Below are 17,861 nucleotides of genomic sequence, written 5' to 3' on the forward strand. Positions count from 1 at the left end.
AATTCGATGATCAAGTTAGACCCATTATAAGAAGATGAGGTAAAGAGGTGCAAGCATAAAGGATGGCCATAAGCTCTGCAAAGTTAGACTCTTGGCAACCAAAGGGGCCAAAGAAGACCCCAACAACAAATTCGTCTGAATTCTTAAGGACGCCATTACAACCAGCCAACCCCGGTTTACCTTTAGTAGAGCCATTAACGTTGAATTTGAGATCACCATCATTGGCGGGCTACCACAAGACACCTAGACGTTTGTGGAAGGGAGTCCTCTTGGAAGAGGAAATGCTTGGGTCTGTCCACCAGCCAAGGTCATCGATAAAGTCAGTCCCCTCACATGCACAAATCTAGAGGAGAGAACGTGTTTTGATAAGAAAGAGAATTTCCAAGCCATCCCACTCTTTGTTGGAGAACACCACATCATTTCGTGCAAGCCATAAAGACCAGAAAGTTGAGCCGCAAATAATCATCCAATGTTTCTGAAGGACACCCATGAAGAGGCAGCCCACGCTTGAATGAGAAATGCAGTAGTGCTAGGAGTTACCCATGAAACACCCCACCAATGAAGGACAATGCTTCATACATACCAACTAAAGTGGCATGTGATGAGAATGTGGGGGCATGTTTCCTCTTCCAAATTGCACCATGGACAACAATTTGATCTTCGTCAAATTGGATCCATTGTCACCATTTAACATCGAAGCCCATGAACTCCATGACTCGTAAAAGAAAACTCCAATTTACACAATCAAAGGCCTTTTCAAAGTCTAATTTCAACACAATATCGCCTCTGTTGTGCATTCCTTTTTACATGCTGTGGATTATCTCATTGGCAAGCATGGTGCTGTCCGTGATTTGCCTACCTCGGATAAAATCTGTTTGGTTGTCATCAATGACTTCGTAGATAACATGTTTGAGTCTTCTCGCTAAAAGCTTAGCAAGAATTTTATATAGGGAACTCACAAGACTATTAGGTCTATAGTCTTTCAAGGAAGAAGGGCTAGAAATTTTTAGGATAAGGGTGATGAAAGATGAGTTAATACTTTTCTCAAGTGATCTGGTATTCATAAAGCCCGAGATAAAATCGAAGATGTCATCCTTCAAAAGAGACCAAGAGTGCTTGAAAAAATTAAGATCGAAGCCGTTAGGGCTCAAGGCCTTTGATCCATCACATTCCCAGATGGTGGCCTTTATCTTGTCCATTGAAATATTGGAGTTTTATTTTACAAAGCCCTCCTAATTGAGTTAAGTGTATATGTGTGTGTGTGTGTGTGTGTATTTGATGTATAATAAGAAGATTATTAATTTATATATCAAAAGGAACCTGCGTTTTTTTTTTAAATATATTATCTTATAAATTTAACGAATTATTAATTTACCACATTAATCTCAAGTTAGGACTGATCAAAAATATTATTTAATTAAGATTATTAATTTTTCAAATATTAGTTTATAGAGGTTTTATTGTTATTGTTGTAATAATTTAATTCAAAATGAATTTTACGATCAATGTTGCTATTAAATAACCACCACTATTGCATGAACTAAATTACTACTTCATTAAGACAACTACTATATACTACTAAAGTATGCCCGTGCGATTCACTCGTGTCATATAAATAAAACAATATTTGTTGAAATATATCTATATTTCAATAATTGTATGGTGCTCACTTTACATAAGCATTCATGAAGCTATTTGTCAATTGCAATGTGTACAGAAAAGGTCAAAAGTTGCATAATTGTTTAAGTAGTAATCTATTTAAGAGTTGTGAATGTAGACTGTAGTATATAATTTAGGAACACATAAAATACATGATAAGTGACTTTACTCAGTGATTTCAACGACGACCCTAACATTTGGTCTCTATGGAACTTCTTTTCCAATAGTGACAATAAGCATTCCATCCTCCATATAGCCTTGAATCTGATAAATCCTTGCATTATCAGGCAACTTGAACTTGCTCATGAAGAAGTAAATGATTATTAAGGTGGAAACAAAGTAAAAAATAAAAATTATAATTAATTGTAAAGTAGTATTTGGATAGCTTTTACCTTCATCACATTTGGCTATATGTTAACTATTAGGCAATGAAGCTTGAAAGTAAGAAAACAAATAATAAAGTCAACCATTTTTTGTTATGAATGTAGAATGCAAGTTGAAAGAAGGGTTTTAGCAATTAGCAAAATTCCATTTGATTTGCCAAGAGAGAGAACCTAATCACAAAATCTTAACAGTTGTAATCAACAAGAAACTCAAGTTGCCAAAATGGTGGATGAAAATTGAAGTCTAGCAATACAAATTAATTACAGTAATGAAATAGAAGGAACACAATAAAACTGCTACAAAGGAAGCAGAAGTGTTATGGAAGCTATATATCATGCTAAAAAGACAGAGGTACCAACATAAATATTATAAAAATTGCGGACCATGATAAGCTCCCACAAATTAATTTTTTTTTGTAAGTTCATTTAGTTTATAATTCTTACAAAAAATTCCATGAAGCTTAAGATTATGCTAAAAACACACAATTCAACAAAAATATCATAGAAATTGCTTGCCACAGTAAAAGCACAGAAATACCTTCATAATTTAATAAATCAAATTTATTAATCTATCCTATGTTTTTCTGCAATTTTTGGCGTTCTGCTTTCTGTTGAGCCATGAATCCATGTGCTGGTTTAGGTTCACTCCCGGTGATGTTTATTGGTTATCTTTTGTGGTTGTTACTGAACTTTGTGATGCTGCTGAATTTTTGTGGTTATCGAAGGAGGTTTTTGTTGGTGGTGACTACTATGCCATTGTTCTAAATTCTAAGTGGCATGGAGGTCTCCTTACTGCAATCCTTTTCGTCTTTTGCGTTTTTGTCCATGTAAGCTGTCACTTCCTTGCTATGCTTTGATCTGCGATGATAACCTTTCACCTGTTTTCCAACAAAAAAAAAATTGCATGCATGGCTAGGTTAATCTATGCCAGCAACACTCACCAACAATGTACAATCTTTTTTTTCCATTGAAAAGCATAATTCGTATTAATACTAACATGATTGACGACTATGCTTATTCGAGTCTGCTGCAATAAAATTCAACTACAAATTCAGTGCGACATTACCATCAAATACTGTCTCCTTACTGCAATAACACTCAGCCCAAGGAAAAACACGCCAACAATATACAATCTTATTTTGTGGAAAAAACCAGTACAATCCATTTGTTTTTTTGGGGGTACATTTTGACTGTTCTTCCTACCTGCTCCCAATAAAAAGGCACGTGTGATAAAATACATGCAAAGTGATGCCGTTTTGAAGGGCAAAGTAGACCAAAAGGTCTTTTTTTAAGATTTTTTGTTTTACTGTATTCTTTCACCAATGTGGTCTTTTTTTAAGAATTTCTTTTGCCCATTCTTTCTTCCCGCTTTAGATAAATGACTCACTTTTTAATGTACCGACCCACTGAATCCGGGTTCAGCTCCCAATTTTTTATTCAAAAAATATTTTAATCGACTTTTTAAGTAAAGATACATGCACTTATTGCTCACGACTTTTTTGTCCATTTTTTTAAGACGTCTTAAAATATAATTTTTAGACACTTAATATTCTTTTTTTATTATAAATTCATCTTTACGATTTTTAAAAACTTTTCAAATTAAAAAAGATTAAATATCTATATTATAATTTTTTTTCAAATTTTAATATAAATATATCAAAAATCAAAATTTTTATCTTAATCTTTGTAAAAGATAAAAAAGAGCAAACATTATGAAAGGAAGAAAGTATTAAATTGAATATTTAGGTACAATAATGATTTTATAATTAAATATAGAAATAAATCTCAACCAAGGAAAAAAAAATCACAGCATATATCTATCCTTTTGGCCATCCAGATTAACAGTCACCCTACGACTACCCTTTCAATCACAAGAATACGTACTTAATTTTATCTCTTTTAACTTTGCTCAAGAATGAAGAAGTTCTGCTGTATGGAAGGTAAAAAAAGAGGAAGAAAAAGGTAGGGGCTTCTGTTTTGTGAGTGAAGGAATTAGGAGAAAGATAAGGCAACGGCGAACTGCCTGGGGAGTATAGGAAAATTAAGAAAACATTAAATAAGATTGAAATAAGGTGGTCAATGACGATAAAAGCGTTATTGGAATGGGTGTGGACAAATGTCCACCCCATTGCTTTATAAGAAATAAAAAGAGTGTTTCAATTTTACATAAAACAGGTTCGAGGATTTTGAAAAAATTTTTTAAGCGTTAACGGGTCACGAGATTAATTTTTTGAGAAATGACACTAACACCTATTTAATATAATAATTGTGTGAGAAAGAACTTTAAAAAAAAGTAAATTGACAGCCGCATTTATTGACCGATAAAAAAATGTGTGTTTTCGTCATACAGGAAAATTGTTTTATATGTAGTAGATAAAAATTGACATTTTTTTACTAGTTGTTCTCATGTTTCACATTTTTCCATATATATATATATGTATATATATTTCAAAGTAACTTTGTTGGAGAAATATTGTTCTTGTTCACATAAGGCTTAAATTGTACAGTAATTTGTAAAATGTTTAAGGAATAAAAATAGTAAAATTCAATATAATATATAAATAAGTTGAGGCAGGCAGGATAGGAAGATCAATGGAAAGAGGACCAACATAACATTTTTTGGTGGAAAAAATTATGAGAAATGATCAATCTTATAAGATTATTTTAAAAGCATCTTTTAAAATAAAGTTTAATTGATTTTATTCAAATTTTATCATGATTTGACAAAAATACTTTTGAAGCTATTTCGAACAAATTAAATCATTTATCATAACTTTTCTTCTTGATTTTTGCATCAATTTGTTGTACTCCCAATTTCTCTCTTACCATTTAGCTATCTAATTTTACCAATTTCTCTCTCTTGCATTCATCTGCTGCGCTCTCGATTTTTTTCTCCCATCATCCAACTCTCTCTAATTTTTATCACCATTGCCACCATTGCGATCTTATTCTGTCTATTTTTACAAGCTAAAGAGCAAAGATGACATTAATATATGTTCTTGAGTTTATTGATTTATATTTACATAATTCAAAAGTTGATAGGTTAAAGTTATAAGTAAAATTTATAAATTAGAACCCTACTTAGAGTTGTTATACGCTATATCTACATGTAACAACTTTAATACACTTGATGTATAACAAGCCTATTGGAGTTAAACAACTCTAATGCATATGGCATGGTTTAAACATAATATGTAATTTGATTTCTATTTTTGTATTTTATTAGGATATAAACTTTTGGAGTTAAATACCTAAACATGATGTGTAACTATGTCTTTATATTTGTATTTCATTAAAACATTAACTTTTGGAGTTAAACACTTTAAATAAAACGTGTAATAATTTCTTTTAACATAGCGTGTAATAACTTTTTTTTTTCAACATAGAGTATAACTTGGTTTCTATTTTTATATTTTTATTAGGATATAAACTCTTAGAGTTAAATACCTTAAACATGATGTGTAATAACATTTTTTTTTTCAACATGGTGTGTAACAACTTTTTTTTTTAATATTGCTTGTAACAATTTTGTTTTTTAACATGACGTATAACTTGGTTTTTATTTTTATATTTAGTTAGGATATCAATTCTTGGAATTAAACACTTAAATATGGTGTAACCATTTTTATTTCAACATTACATGTAATAACTTTTTTTTAACATGACGTGTATATCTTTGTATTTTATTAAGACATAACTCTTAGAGTTAAATATCTTAAAAATGATATGTGATAATTTTTTTTTAACATGCCTATGTCAACTTTTTTTTCAACACGTGCACTTAATTTTGAGAAGATTTTATTAAAAGTAATTTTATCTAAATTTTTTTATTAAAAATAGTTAAAATTAAAAAAATTATTTTTTAAAACACCTTCTTTTTAAAAATTAAAAAAATTGCTTTTTATATTTGTATGGTTAGGCTACCGGCGGGAAATCATCCCGAAATCTATTCCTATTATAGTTTTGGTTGACTTTCCCAAAGGCCTTTACTTTAATATATATAGACGACTATATCTAGCAGCTAGCTAGGTGGTTTACTTGTAAAAAAGAATTCTTTGCTAGATTGCAAAACTCTTGACTGAGAAAAAAAAAACCGATTGCATAACTCTAGTATTCACCGGAAATGTCTGCCAAGCCATTTTTTGTAATTTTGATCTTGATCCTTAGCCTCCTACTGCTCACTACTGCGACTGTTTCTGCAGATGGTTACGGCACTTGTGAAAGATATGGTGGATCTGCGAATGCAATGGGTCAGGGCTTTTTCTGGAATAGGAACGATTAGCTAGGTTCCAGCTCTCTCGATCCAGCTCCTCCACCATCCACCACCCATGTCGTCTCCGTCTTCAGCTTGCTGTATCTTATTCTAAATTGATGCTATAAAATAAGGTAAACATGTGTTTGTTTGTGCTATAGTGTATGTTTAAGTACAAGATAAAATAATTTAAAGATATGCTATCCTTGGATCGGCACCAGAAATGGTTAGCTCTCTTCATAGTGCTTCATGGTAAATCTTTTCTTGTAACAATCGATCAAGTGGTTAATCATTTTCAGTTGTAATCTATGTATAATTAAAGTGACTCTCTCTCTCTCTGTATCTGATGAAAATACAGATGATTTCCTTTGGTTCTTCATCTCTCTATGAGTTGAATTTGTTTTGACTGTACTCTATTTGCTTCAAGCTTGCCCCAACCGTAGAGAAGGCCAGGACGTAAAAAATTATTCCAAACTGATCAATCAACTATTAGAATTCTTTTTCTGGCAGCTTTTTCTATTATGGTTTGTTTGGTGTTAAGGAACGCTTTTTGGAAATTGATTGTTGATTATTGGTGCCTAGTCCTTCACTCTACGTCCATGGAAATTGGTGCCCATTTGTGCTCACGATTGACAAAAAAGAAAATGGGGGGGGGGGGGGTGTGTTGCTAAGTATTTTGGTTTCATTTCCTTTCTGATTTGGAATTTAGCTTGGGAGTTTTATAATGATTTTGATTATTTTAAATTTTGATGAACACAGCTCAATTAGTGTTGGAAATGCTGATAGATTGTAATCTGCTGGAACAAGTCTCCTGCCAAATTTCTAAGTTAGAGATTTGCACCGGCACTTTGTCGCTCTGCTGGATTGAATAAATAACTTTTATTTTTCAAATAAAAAAAAATTGATCATTGGGATTTACCTTTTTCTATTTTCTTAAAGCAAAATCATATCATTAGAATTTTATCAAGAAAACAAAGACATGGTCTTGTCAGTACAATCCAGGTACCCAAGTGATGTCTCCAAAAACTAATTAAATACCAGTAATAAATCTAAATTGCGATTAATCAGTGTCTTTTCAAGTTCATTATACAAATTACTGACCATCTAAAAAATATGATGAATTCGTCACCTTCTTAATTAAATATTCAATTTTCAATAATTTGATATTTAATATGTGATTCTTTAATTTTCATAATGAATCAAGAATTTACTATTAAATGACCCGCATTTACAGAATTACTTTTGATCAGTAAAAAATCCATTTGGAAGTAATAACACTAACCAAAGCATGAATAAATTTATCTGCAACGTGGGTTTGCTTTATTATTGTTTGCAGTTGGACTCAATGAGATTTCATGTTACGAAGCAGCAATTGGACTCCTGTTTCTTGGAAATTGAAAAAATTGGTTATTCAAACTTGTGCTGCTCTAAGCAATATTAGCAGGTGGGAAATCACACACATTTCCCATTGACTAAACAGAGTCACTGGTTAAAGAAGGTGTTTTTAGAACTAGAGTTCTTTATGGGTCAATCATGCAGACTGAATCATCCTTTTGTGTTGCAGCTTGTTCTGTAATTATGTTTGCACTGCCTGGTCCCTTTCGCATTTAGTCTGGAGGTTTTTGTGATTCATAGCTTGCCTGTTTCTCATTGGTTGCTTCTGTAGATTGATTAGCGAAGTACAGGGTAAAGGCTTAATGCAAAGATTCAGTGCATAGTTATGTCTTGTATGCGTTAATTCACTGCAGCATTTATTTTTGGATGGCTGCGAATCTGTTATTTTGTACAGGGATATACTTATCCCCTCTTTTGATATAGTTATATAATCATTATCTTTGCTTCTAAAAAAATGCGGATGGGGCTGTTGAAAACATTTTTTGCATCGACCCTGTTTAATTTGCATGCACGGCTAGGTTAATCTATACCAACAACAGCCACCAACAATATACAATCTTTTGGGTTTTTTGGAAAACGTAATTCATATTAATACTAACATTAGTTATGACAATGCTGATTTGAGTGTATCGATATAAAATTCAACTACAAACTCGATGTAATATTTCAGTTAAATTGTTATCTCTATTGATTTTTATTTTGAAAAACAGTTTTATTGACACTAAAACTTTTATGCAAATCGAAGTCTCTATGCTATTTGCTAGAAACTTCTTTTGACATAAAATAACTTGTCTGTACATCATAAGAACAGTACAATTTTAAAAGCCATCCCCACTTCAAGTTCAGTGGTCGCATCAAAATCCGAAGCTAAGCTGAGCACATTGTGCTACAGCTATCTACCCTTTATCAAAGAAGTTAGAGAAAACACAAAGACAACTCAGCACACATTTAATAAATCTTCGTAATTCTTTAGAGAAAACACAAAGACAACTCAGCACACATTTAATAAATCTTCGTAGCTCCCTTGAAGCTTAAGACTAGCTTACAACAAAAATAAGAGCCAATCTTTTTACCTACCAATCTTTACATTAGCTCATACTAACATGGAAAGGAAAGAAAAATCCTAAATTACTTCTATCTACTTACTAAATTAATACCACCAACAATATACAATCCTATTTTGTGGAAAAAAACAGTACGACCCAATTTTTTTTGAATTTTTGACTGTTCTTCCTACCTGCTCCAAATAAAAAGTCACGTGTGGTAAAAAAAAAAAATGCAACTTGATGCCGTTTTGAAGGGCAAAGTCTACCAAAGGGTCTTTCTTTAAGATTTTATGTTTTACTATATTCTTTCAACCAATGTGGTCTTTTTTTAAGAATTTCTTTTGCCCATTCTATCTACCCGCTTTAGAAAAATAATGACTCACTTTTTAACGTACCAACCCACTGAATCTTAAAAGAAGCGATGACTACATAATTTTTTTTTATTTTAAAAAAAAATTTTAATCGACTTTTTACGTAAAGATATATGTACTTATTACTTACTACTCTTTTTGTTCATTTTTTAAGACCCCATTACTAGATATTTTTGGCCACCTTGTCTGTTTCTGAGTGACTTACTCGTAAGCAATCTCAATAAAGCTTGTGATATTATTGGATCGTTGTTAATGACTTAGTTATTTTGATCTAATCTTTACTTAATGGAAAAATTAAAAAAATTTCATCAAAATAAAAATGCTACCTTTGATTATAAAAATCCTTCATTATAATGGGAAGCGTGGGAGGAAGAGAGGGAGAGAGACGAGCAATGACAATTGGCAGGGGCGGCCCAATAAATTCAAAAACCTAAAACGAAATATTTAAATGAGGTTTTTTTAATTAAAATTAAAAAAATATTAAAATTTTATTCTTCTAACTTTTTTGAAATGCAAAATTTTTAATTAAACTTTTATAATCAAGTTTTTCTAGTATTTCTTTTTCAATTGATAATATAACCAATCCATTTAATATTTCTTAAGACATTATTGATTTTAAATAAGATTTTATTAATTTTAGTTTTGAAAAACTTTTTTATCCTAAAGCAACACTTATTGGAATTGTTAACATTATTCTAAAAGCAAATATACATTTGGAAAAGAATCGAGTCTTCTTATAAAATTAAGTATGTCAATTGGACTGTTTACTTCTCGTATAATTTTTTTAAAAATTTTTAATTCTGAAAATAAATCAAAACCATCAATGTCAGAATAGTTGTTATATTTTAAGAAACATTCAAGAATAAGGTAATATTCTTTCAAATGAGGCTCACAGCTTTATAAAGATAATAAAAGAACAGGCTTGTTGTGTATTTTTTAGAAAAAAATTGAAATTGAAGGAAGAAAGAGCAAATGAGAAAGAAATATTTCAAAAGTAGATATTATACATTGAAAAAAATAATTGGTTTTATATATAAGAAAAAAATAGCAGTTAGAAATCATTAAATGCGTTGATTGGAAATAAGAGAAATAATTGAGAAAAAAATAGCTGTTGAAAATAATTAAACACATATGACTATTAGTTTATTAGAAATGAGAGAAATAGTTGAGAATTAATAGCATTCTAGAAATAAAAAAAATAAAAATTAAGATTTATTAGGCACATAATTAAAAAAGTGAAAGAACAAATAATTTTATTAATTATATATATTTATATATTTTTAATATAATTAATTATATTATAATTATTATAAAAATTATAAATTTTCTCCCAAAAATTGGGGGCCTCCCCAAATTGAGGGCCTAAAGCCTTTGCTTGGGTGGCTTCACCCAAGGGCCGGCCTTGACAATTGGAGTATAAAATCTTTCATAGAATGGTTAAAGAGAGAAACGTGGAAAGAAAATAAAAAATCTTGGTTTTTACCTATTAAATATTTAAAATTTTGTATATTTATTATTAAATTATTAAAAATTTTTAATTTTATCTTATTAATGAAGTGATACTTTTTGATTATTTGATAATGTCTTATTGCACTACTAATGTATCATATATAATCCCTTTTTATATTTTAATAATATTTTTCATATTTTTTTTACGATTTGATAATAAACATTGTAAAATTTCAATTTTATAAAAAATTTTATATTTTAATTGTATTAAATATACTAAAATAAAATTTTTTCTCTTAAATTTTAAGAGTATTAAATCATGGTTGTTAAATGCGACGACGAAGACCTTGTTTTCCTTTTATTAACTTTTCTTCTATGGTCTTTTTACATAGATGACACCCATTGGCTTGAGCTTTATCTGCTGCAAGCTTACACACTTGCAAATCAATGGCAACCAACAACCAGCGCACTGCCCAAGAAATTGTCATAAACCCAGCGCCGTTAGACGTTGATCCCTTAGCTCCGGCCTCGATGCGTGATGTGTCTGACGAGTCTGCTGGTGAACCATTTGCTCCGACCGTCACACCCTGTAAGTTCTAAAAGCAAACAGTAGTTCAAATCATTGTTGAGTATTTAACCTGACCATTGTTAGTACCCATAACCGAAATCTAGTGTCAATTTCTTTTAGAAAGGTTAATTCGAGTAAGTACTAATTAATTACTTTATATTATGTGCAAAAGCTGAGGAAGAGAGGACCCGTTTTAATTACTATCGTCCGTTATATCTAACTGCACTTAAAGGAAACTGGGAAGCTGCTAAAGGGTATTTCGCCGATGATGTTTCTGAGGCATTTACGGAAGACATTTCATGTAAGGGTATGAATGCTTTGCTTGTTGCTTCTTGTAATGGGCAAACTAAATTCGTTGAGAAGCTTGTAGAGCGTATGCCTGAAAAGGCACTTGAAAAGCGTGGCCCTGGAGGCTACACGGCTCTACATCATGCGGCCATCGGCGGCCATCTCAAGATGGCCAAAGCCTTGATTAGAAAAAACCCGAAATTGACTCAAATTACAGACAATGATGGAAAGACTCCACTTCTCTGCGCGGTTTTGTTGTTTTCCAGACACAAGCTGGTGCGGTACCTTGCCTTGAAAACAACAAATGAGAAGCCTGAACGCCCCTTCAGTGGTTGTAAGGGTGGCGACCTTATGGTTAATCTCACTCACATGGGATTCCATGGTACAACCAACAGCATGAAGCCATTTCTTCTCTCAAAATCAAATGCTATTACTCTTTTCATTCCAAATTAAATTAAATGTCTATCTTTCAAATGAGACAAAATTTTGAGGATGACATTTTTTTGTTACATAATTTACTAATTTTACTTTTGAAGTGAAATAAAAGTTTAAAATCTCACTTAAAATTAGTATTTAAAAAAAAAAGTAACATTAAGGAAGTATTCGTAAAAAAAAGAAAAAAACATTAAGAAAGTATTTTTCCTTTTGAGAAAATGAATATATATTATTTTTGAAACATTTTAAAATAATAAGATAGACATTCGATTTAAAAGGAATGGAGTACAAATTTACTTTATGATTTTACATGTGTATCAATAATTATTTATTGGGCTTTTCATTTTTTTTTAAACAGATATATCTCTAGATCTAATCCAACGTGAACCAAGCCTAATTCTTGCGGAAAGTAGTGAGGGTGAAACTATACTCCAAGTACTCGCTTATGAGCCTGCACACTTTCATAGTGGAACAAAGCTCAATTTTTGGGAAAAATGGATTTATCAATATTGTTGGTTTCCTCTTCATTAAATTTGTAGCATTTCTTTTTTCCTTAAATCTCTTGTGTTGTCATGATCTTTATTTGTCTTTTTTTTTTCTTTTTAATTTTTGATGTAAAAAATGCCAGTATGCGATGAGGATGACCCACTTGAAACCTCAGATCAGGACTTGGGAGTAGAAAAACAATCACAATCCAATGAAGCTAAAACTCAAGGTTTGCAGATTTTACACTTGATCCTATTGTATTCTGATTATTCCCTAATCATAGAAAGATTTATGCAGTGAATATGTGATAATTAGTAGCTAGTTTGTTTGTTGATGTTGCAACCAATTAGTGGTGCTCTGGTTCACTATTTACATGGTTGGATATATATATACTCGAATTCAATTTATGTTCGATGAAAAGGGTTGCAAAATGGTAGTTGGAAATCATTTTGAGAATCCAGGATGCTTTTTGTGTTTCAGATGTTGCAGTTTATCAAGGCGTCAAAAAAGTACTTTGGAGAAGAATAAAAAATTTGGGTAAGCAACATCGTGAACCTTGGGATGTTACAGTTTATCCCGATTAATTATGTAATTAGCTACTTCATGTGATAATTAGTTACCGTTTTGCAGTACCTTGTATTAACAAGGTTACAGACAAAAAGTTGGGCCATGAACGTGCCTGCAAGTTGGTTCATCTTTGTTTAGAAGCTTTACTCGATTATAACGAACGAAAGCGGAACGAGTATTTTGACAAGCAGAAGATTCTCCACTTTGCTGCACGCTGTGGAGTCGTCGAAATTGTGACCGCATCTCTTCATTATTTTCCGGACCTGATTTTCTCAGAACATGGAAGTCTGATACTAAAAAATGCAATCCAATGTCGGCAAGAAAAAATTTTCAACCTCGCATGCAAAAAGACCTCACTTGATAAGATGTTTGCTACCATGTGTTACGAGCCTTCCATCTCACATTTAGCAGCAAAGCTTCCGATCAAACGTCGACTCTCGGATGATTCTTATGCAGCTTCGCAAATGCAGAGAGAGATGCAGTGGTATAAGGTTAGTATATTAATTCACATCGTATTATTAAGGATTAATTATACATTTGGTTCCCGAATTATAATAACAACATGTTCGATTTCATCAGTTTCACTTAACAAAATGAAAAGTTAAAGTATTTGATTGTGAATTTATTTTTTAAAAGGAACAAACCGATATTTTCATTATAATCGGAGAATAGTAAATGTGTAATTAGCCCTATTATTAACATAATTCCTTCTTAATTCTTTGCATTTTTTCTGCTTAATTTTCAATGGTCTCCTTGAATATTTACTAAGAAAATGTAACTGGTAGGCGATAGAGCGTATTGAACATCCAAGAATGAGGCAACTGAGATCGGAAGAAGGGAAAACGGGTTTTGAATGTTTCTCGGAAAATCGCAAACAAATGCGCGAGAATGCAGAGAAATGGATGAAGGATACCTCAGATTCCAGTATGCTTGTTTCTACTCTCATTGCCACCGTGGCGTTTGCTGCAGCTTTTACAGTTCCTGGAGGAAACAATGACCGAGGAATACCGATTTTCCTCAACGATACATCATTTGCGGTATTTTTCTATTCGGATGCACTAGCACTGTTTTCATCAGTCACTGCCATCCTGATGTTCTTATCTATCCTAACTTCAAGTTACAAAGAGGAAGACTTCCACAGGGCATTGCCCAAGAGGATGATAATCGGTCTCGCCTCCCTCTTCTTCGCCTTAGCTACCATGATGGTAGCTTTCGGAGCAGCTCTCGCAATTGTACTAAGTGAGAAGATCAGATGGGTTTGGGGTCCAATTATTTTCTTGGCATCATTTCCGGTGACTCTGTTCTTCAGGCTGCAGCTTCCCTTGTTTATTGAAATGATTCAATCAACATACGGAAGCATCTTTCAACGTGAAAAAATATGGAGACTGAGTGGGAATCCAGACGCAGCTGGCCCACTCTATTAGCCTGGCAATGGTTAGTGTATACAAATAAATGGCTTGGAAGATGATTATTAAGTAGCCATAAAATTATAAAAGTTGTACTTGTTCTTTGGTGGTGTGAAATGTATTTAATTAAGATTCAAAGTGTGTCACTCAAAATCTTTATATATATAAATAAAATGGAGCTTTGTCTTCTGATATGGATTACATTTTTTAGTCAATAAATGTAATATTTTATTGATATCGAAACTTTTTATAAACACATAATCCGTGGAAAAAAATGGGTCATGAAAATACATATTAAAATTTGACACTGAACAGAAAAAAATAATAATAAAAATCTGACAATAAGAATAAAACTTCAGAAAAAGTCAAATTCAACAAAAATACAAAATATCTTTCATAAAAACACTAAATTCTGCAGTCAACAACGAAAGAAAATACTTCAAGACCTCCACCAATATCATCGGAGATTCCCAAAAGAAATCTTCCATAGAACCCGAAATGAAACAATTGAGAAGTTAGGGGATCAAAATGCAAATTTATGTAAATATTAAGCACCACCGGTGTGTTTTATTCTACACAAGAGTTTGAACATTTGTGCATGTCATGGATTATGGTCATGTAATTACAGTACAATAGTTATTATAAATTAAGATACAATAAAATCTCTATAAATTAATATTCTTGAAATCATGAAAATTTATTAATTATTCAAAATACTATTTAATTGATAAATTAATAATTTATTATTTTATACATTAATTTATAGAAATTAATTTATCAAGGTATTCTTTATTTCTTTGCAAACATTGAACTTAATACATGTATTGTGTATTGTGATTATATAAATATTACCTAATTATCAAATTACAAACTATTATTATTCGTGATAAGCAAATTATTGAGAATATTATGGGAAATGACAAAGAAGATGAAATTGAAGACGATAATTTTGTACCAAAGCTTGTCTTGTGCAAATATGCATTCAAAACAATAATCACATTGCATAATTTTTTCTTACAATCTGAGAACATTATACTAAAACTTCTTAATACACTAAGAAAAGTTAGAGATGAGGTATAAGGAAATATCAATTTTAAGAAGAAGCAAGTAACGTTGTAGCTAGTCTACAATTTGAGTATTTTGTATTTTGGCCTTATGAGTCTTTTAGGGGAGAACCTTTTTGATTTAGCTGCTGATAGCTTTTTGAGCAACTTTTGATGTACTTGTATTGCTCTTTTTCACAAAAGCTAGTATTCTAATACCAATAAGAGTCTTTTATAATCAAGATTCAAGACTCCTTTTGGTATACTAGCTCTTGGTCTATCAATAAATCCATTTTCCAAAAAATAAAAAAAATATTAGAGTCGTATTTTACAATGCCCTCATAATTGTGTTAAGTGTGTTTGTGTGTGTATATATATATTTGATACATAATAAAGAGATTATTAATTTATATATCAAATAAGACCTGTGTTTTTTTTTAAATGTATTATCTTATAAATTTAGTGAATTATTAATTTATCATATTTATCCTAAGTTATGACCGACCAAAAATATTATTTAATTAAGATTATTAATTTATCGAATATTAGTTTATAGAGGTTTTATTGTTATTGTTGTAATAATTTAATTCAAAAAAAATTTACGATCAATGTTGCTATTAACTAGTCACCACTGTTATAAGAACTAAATTACTACTTCATTAAGACAACTACTATATAGTACTAGAGCATGCCTGTGTGATTCACTCGTGTGATATAGGTAAAACAATGTTTGTTGAAATATATCTATATTTCAATAACATATGGTGCTCACTTTACATAAGCATTCATGAAGCTATTTATCAATTGCAATGTGTACAAAAAAGGTCAAAAATTACATAATTGTTTAAGTGGTAATTTATTTAAGAATTGTGAATATAGACTATAGTATATAATTTAAGAACACATAAAATACATAATAAGTAACTTTAGTCAGTGATTTCAATGACTCTAACATTTGATCTCTGTGGAACTTCTTTCTCAATAGTGACAATAAGCATTCTATCCTCCATATAACCTTGACTCTGATAAGTCCTGGCATTATTAGGCAACTTGAACTTGCTCATGAAGTAGTAAGTGATTATTAAAGTGGAAACAAAGTAACAAATAAAAATTATAATTAATTGTAAAGCAGTATTTGGATAGCTTTTACCTTTATCACACTTGGCTATACATTAACTATCAGACAATTAAATTTGAAAGTAAGAAAATAAATAATAAAGTCAACCATTTTTTGTTATGAATGTAGAATGCAGATTGAAAGAAGGGTTTTAGCAATTAGCAAAATTCCATTTAATTTAAGGAGACCTAATCACAAAATCTCAACAGTTATAATCAACAGGAAACTCAAATTGCAGAAGTGGTGGATGAAAATTAAAGTCTAGTAATACAAATTAATTACGGTAATGAAATAGAAGGAACATAATAAAACTTTTACAAAGGAAGCAGAAATGTTATGGAAGCTGTATATCATGCTAAAAAGACAGAGGCACCAACATAAACATTATACAAACTGCAGACCATGATAAGTTGCCACACATTAGTTTTTTTTGTAAGTTCATTTAGTTTATGATTCCTATAAAAAATTCCATGAAGCTGTAGACTATGCTAAAAACACACAATTCAACAAAAATATCATAGAAATTGCTTGCCACAGTAAAAACACAGAAATAATTTCATAATTTAATAAATCAAAAGGGCTTCAACAGTTTGAATCAACAGCAAACTAAAATGATTTGTTTGTAAGTTCATTTAGTTTATGATTCCTATTAGAAATGCCATAGAACGTGCAAACTATACTCAAAACACAACATTTCAATGGAAATACCAAAGAAATTACACATCATAGTAAAAAAAATAAAAATACTTTCATAAAGTAAAAAAAAAACAAATAACAGATATATTTGCAACAAAAATAACATAAAAAATGCAAACTACACTAAAAAGATAAAAATATCCTCACAATTTTATAAAACTTCCAGAAGGGTGTTGGTAGTTGTAATTAATAGCAAACTCAAATTCTAGAGATGGTAGATGAAAATATAGGCTTAGGAAATTAGATCAGATATCACAATCCAAGCTAATTGTGACAATGAAATAGAAGAAACATAATGAAACTATTACAAACAAAGCAAAAATTCCATTGAAGCTGCAGACTATGCTAAAAAGAGAGATACCAACAGAAATACCATAAAACTGTAAACTAGCATAAAAAGAGAAAGATGACTTATATTTTGTAAAAATTGTAAAAATATACTTACTTGTGACATTTTGAATAGTCAAAAAGTAACTACAACAAAAATGTTATATGAGTTTCTATATAAACAATGCTACAAAAATAATAATGACAAACATGTAAATAAAGATAAATGAAGATAATAAATAAAAGAAATTTGAAGCTTATATAATACATATGAGATAAGATACAAAATAAAGCAACACAAATCAATCACACTCCAACAAATTAATCCAAAAACCACACCAACTTATAAATTAGAAATTCAAGTATAAAAAAA

The 17,861-nt window shown here is 30.8% G+C and overlaps 1 protein-coding gene across 1 annotated transcript; it reads left to right on the forward strand.

The window, feature by feature from the left end:
* On the forward strand, positions 11,433-14,474 carry LOC18600083. Its single transcript, XM_018121078.1, has 4 exons — positions 11,433-11,793; positions 12,475-12,561; positions 12,963-13,390; positions 13,685-14,474. The coding sequence occupies exons 1-4, from the start codon at positions 11,433-11,435 to the stop codon at positions 14,321-14,323; spliced, it is 1,515 nt and encodes a 504-aa protein (XP_017976567.1). The 3' UTR covers positions 14,324-14,474.

Source organism: Theobroma cacao, chromosome 5 (genome assembly GCF_000208745.1).
Source record: "Theobroma cacao cultivar B97-61/B2 chromosome 5, Criollo_cocoa_genome_V2, whole genome shotgun sequence".
NCBI lineage: Eukaryota > Viridiplantae > Streptophyta > Magnoliopsida > Malvales > Malvaceae > Theobroma > Theobroma cacao.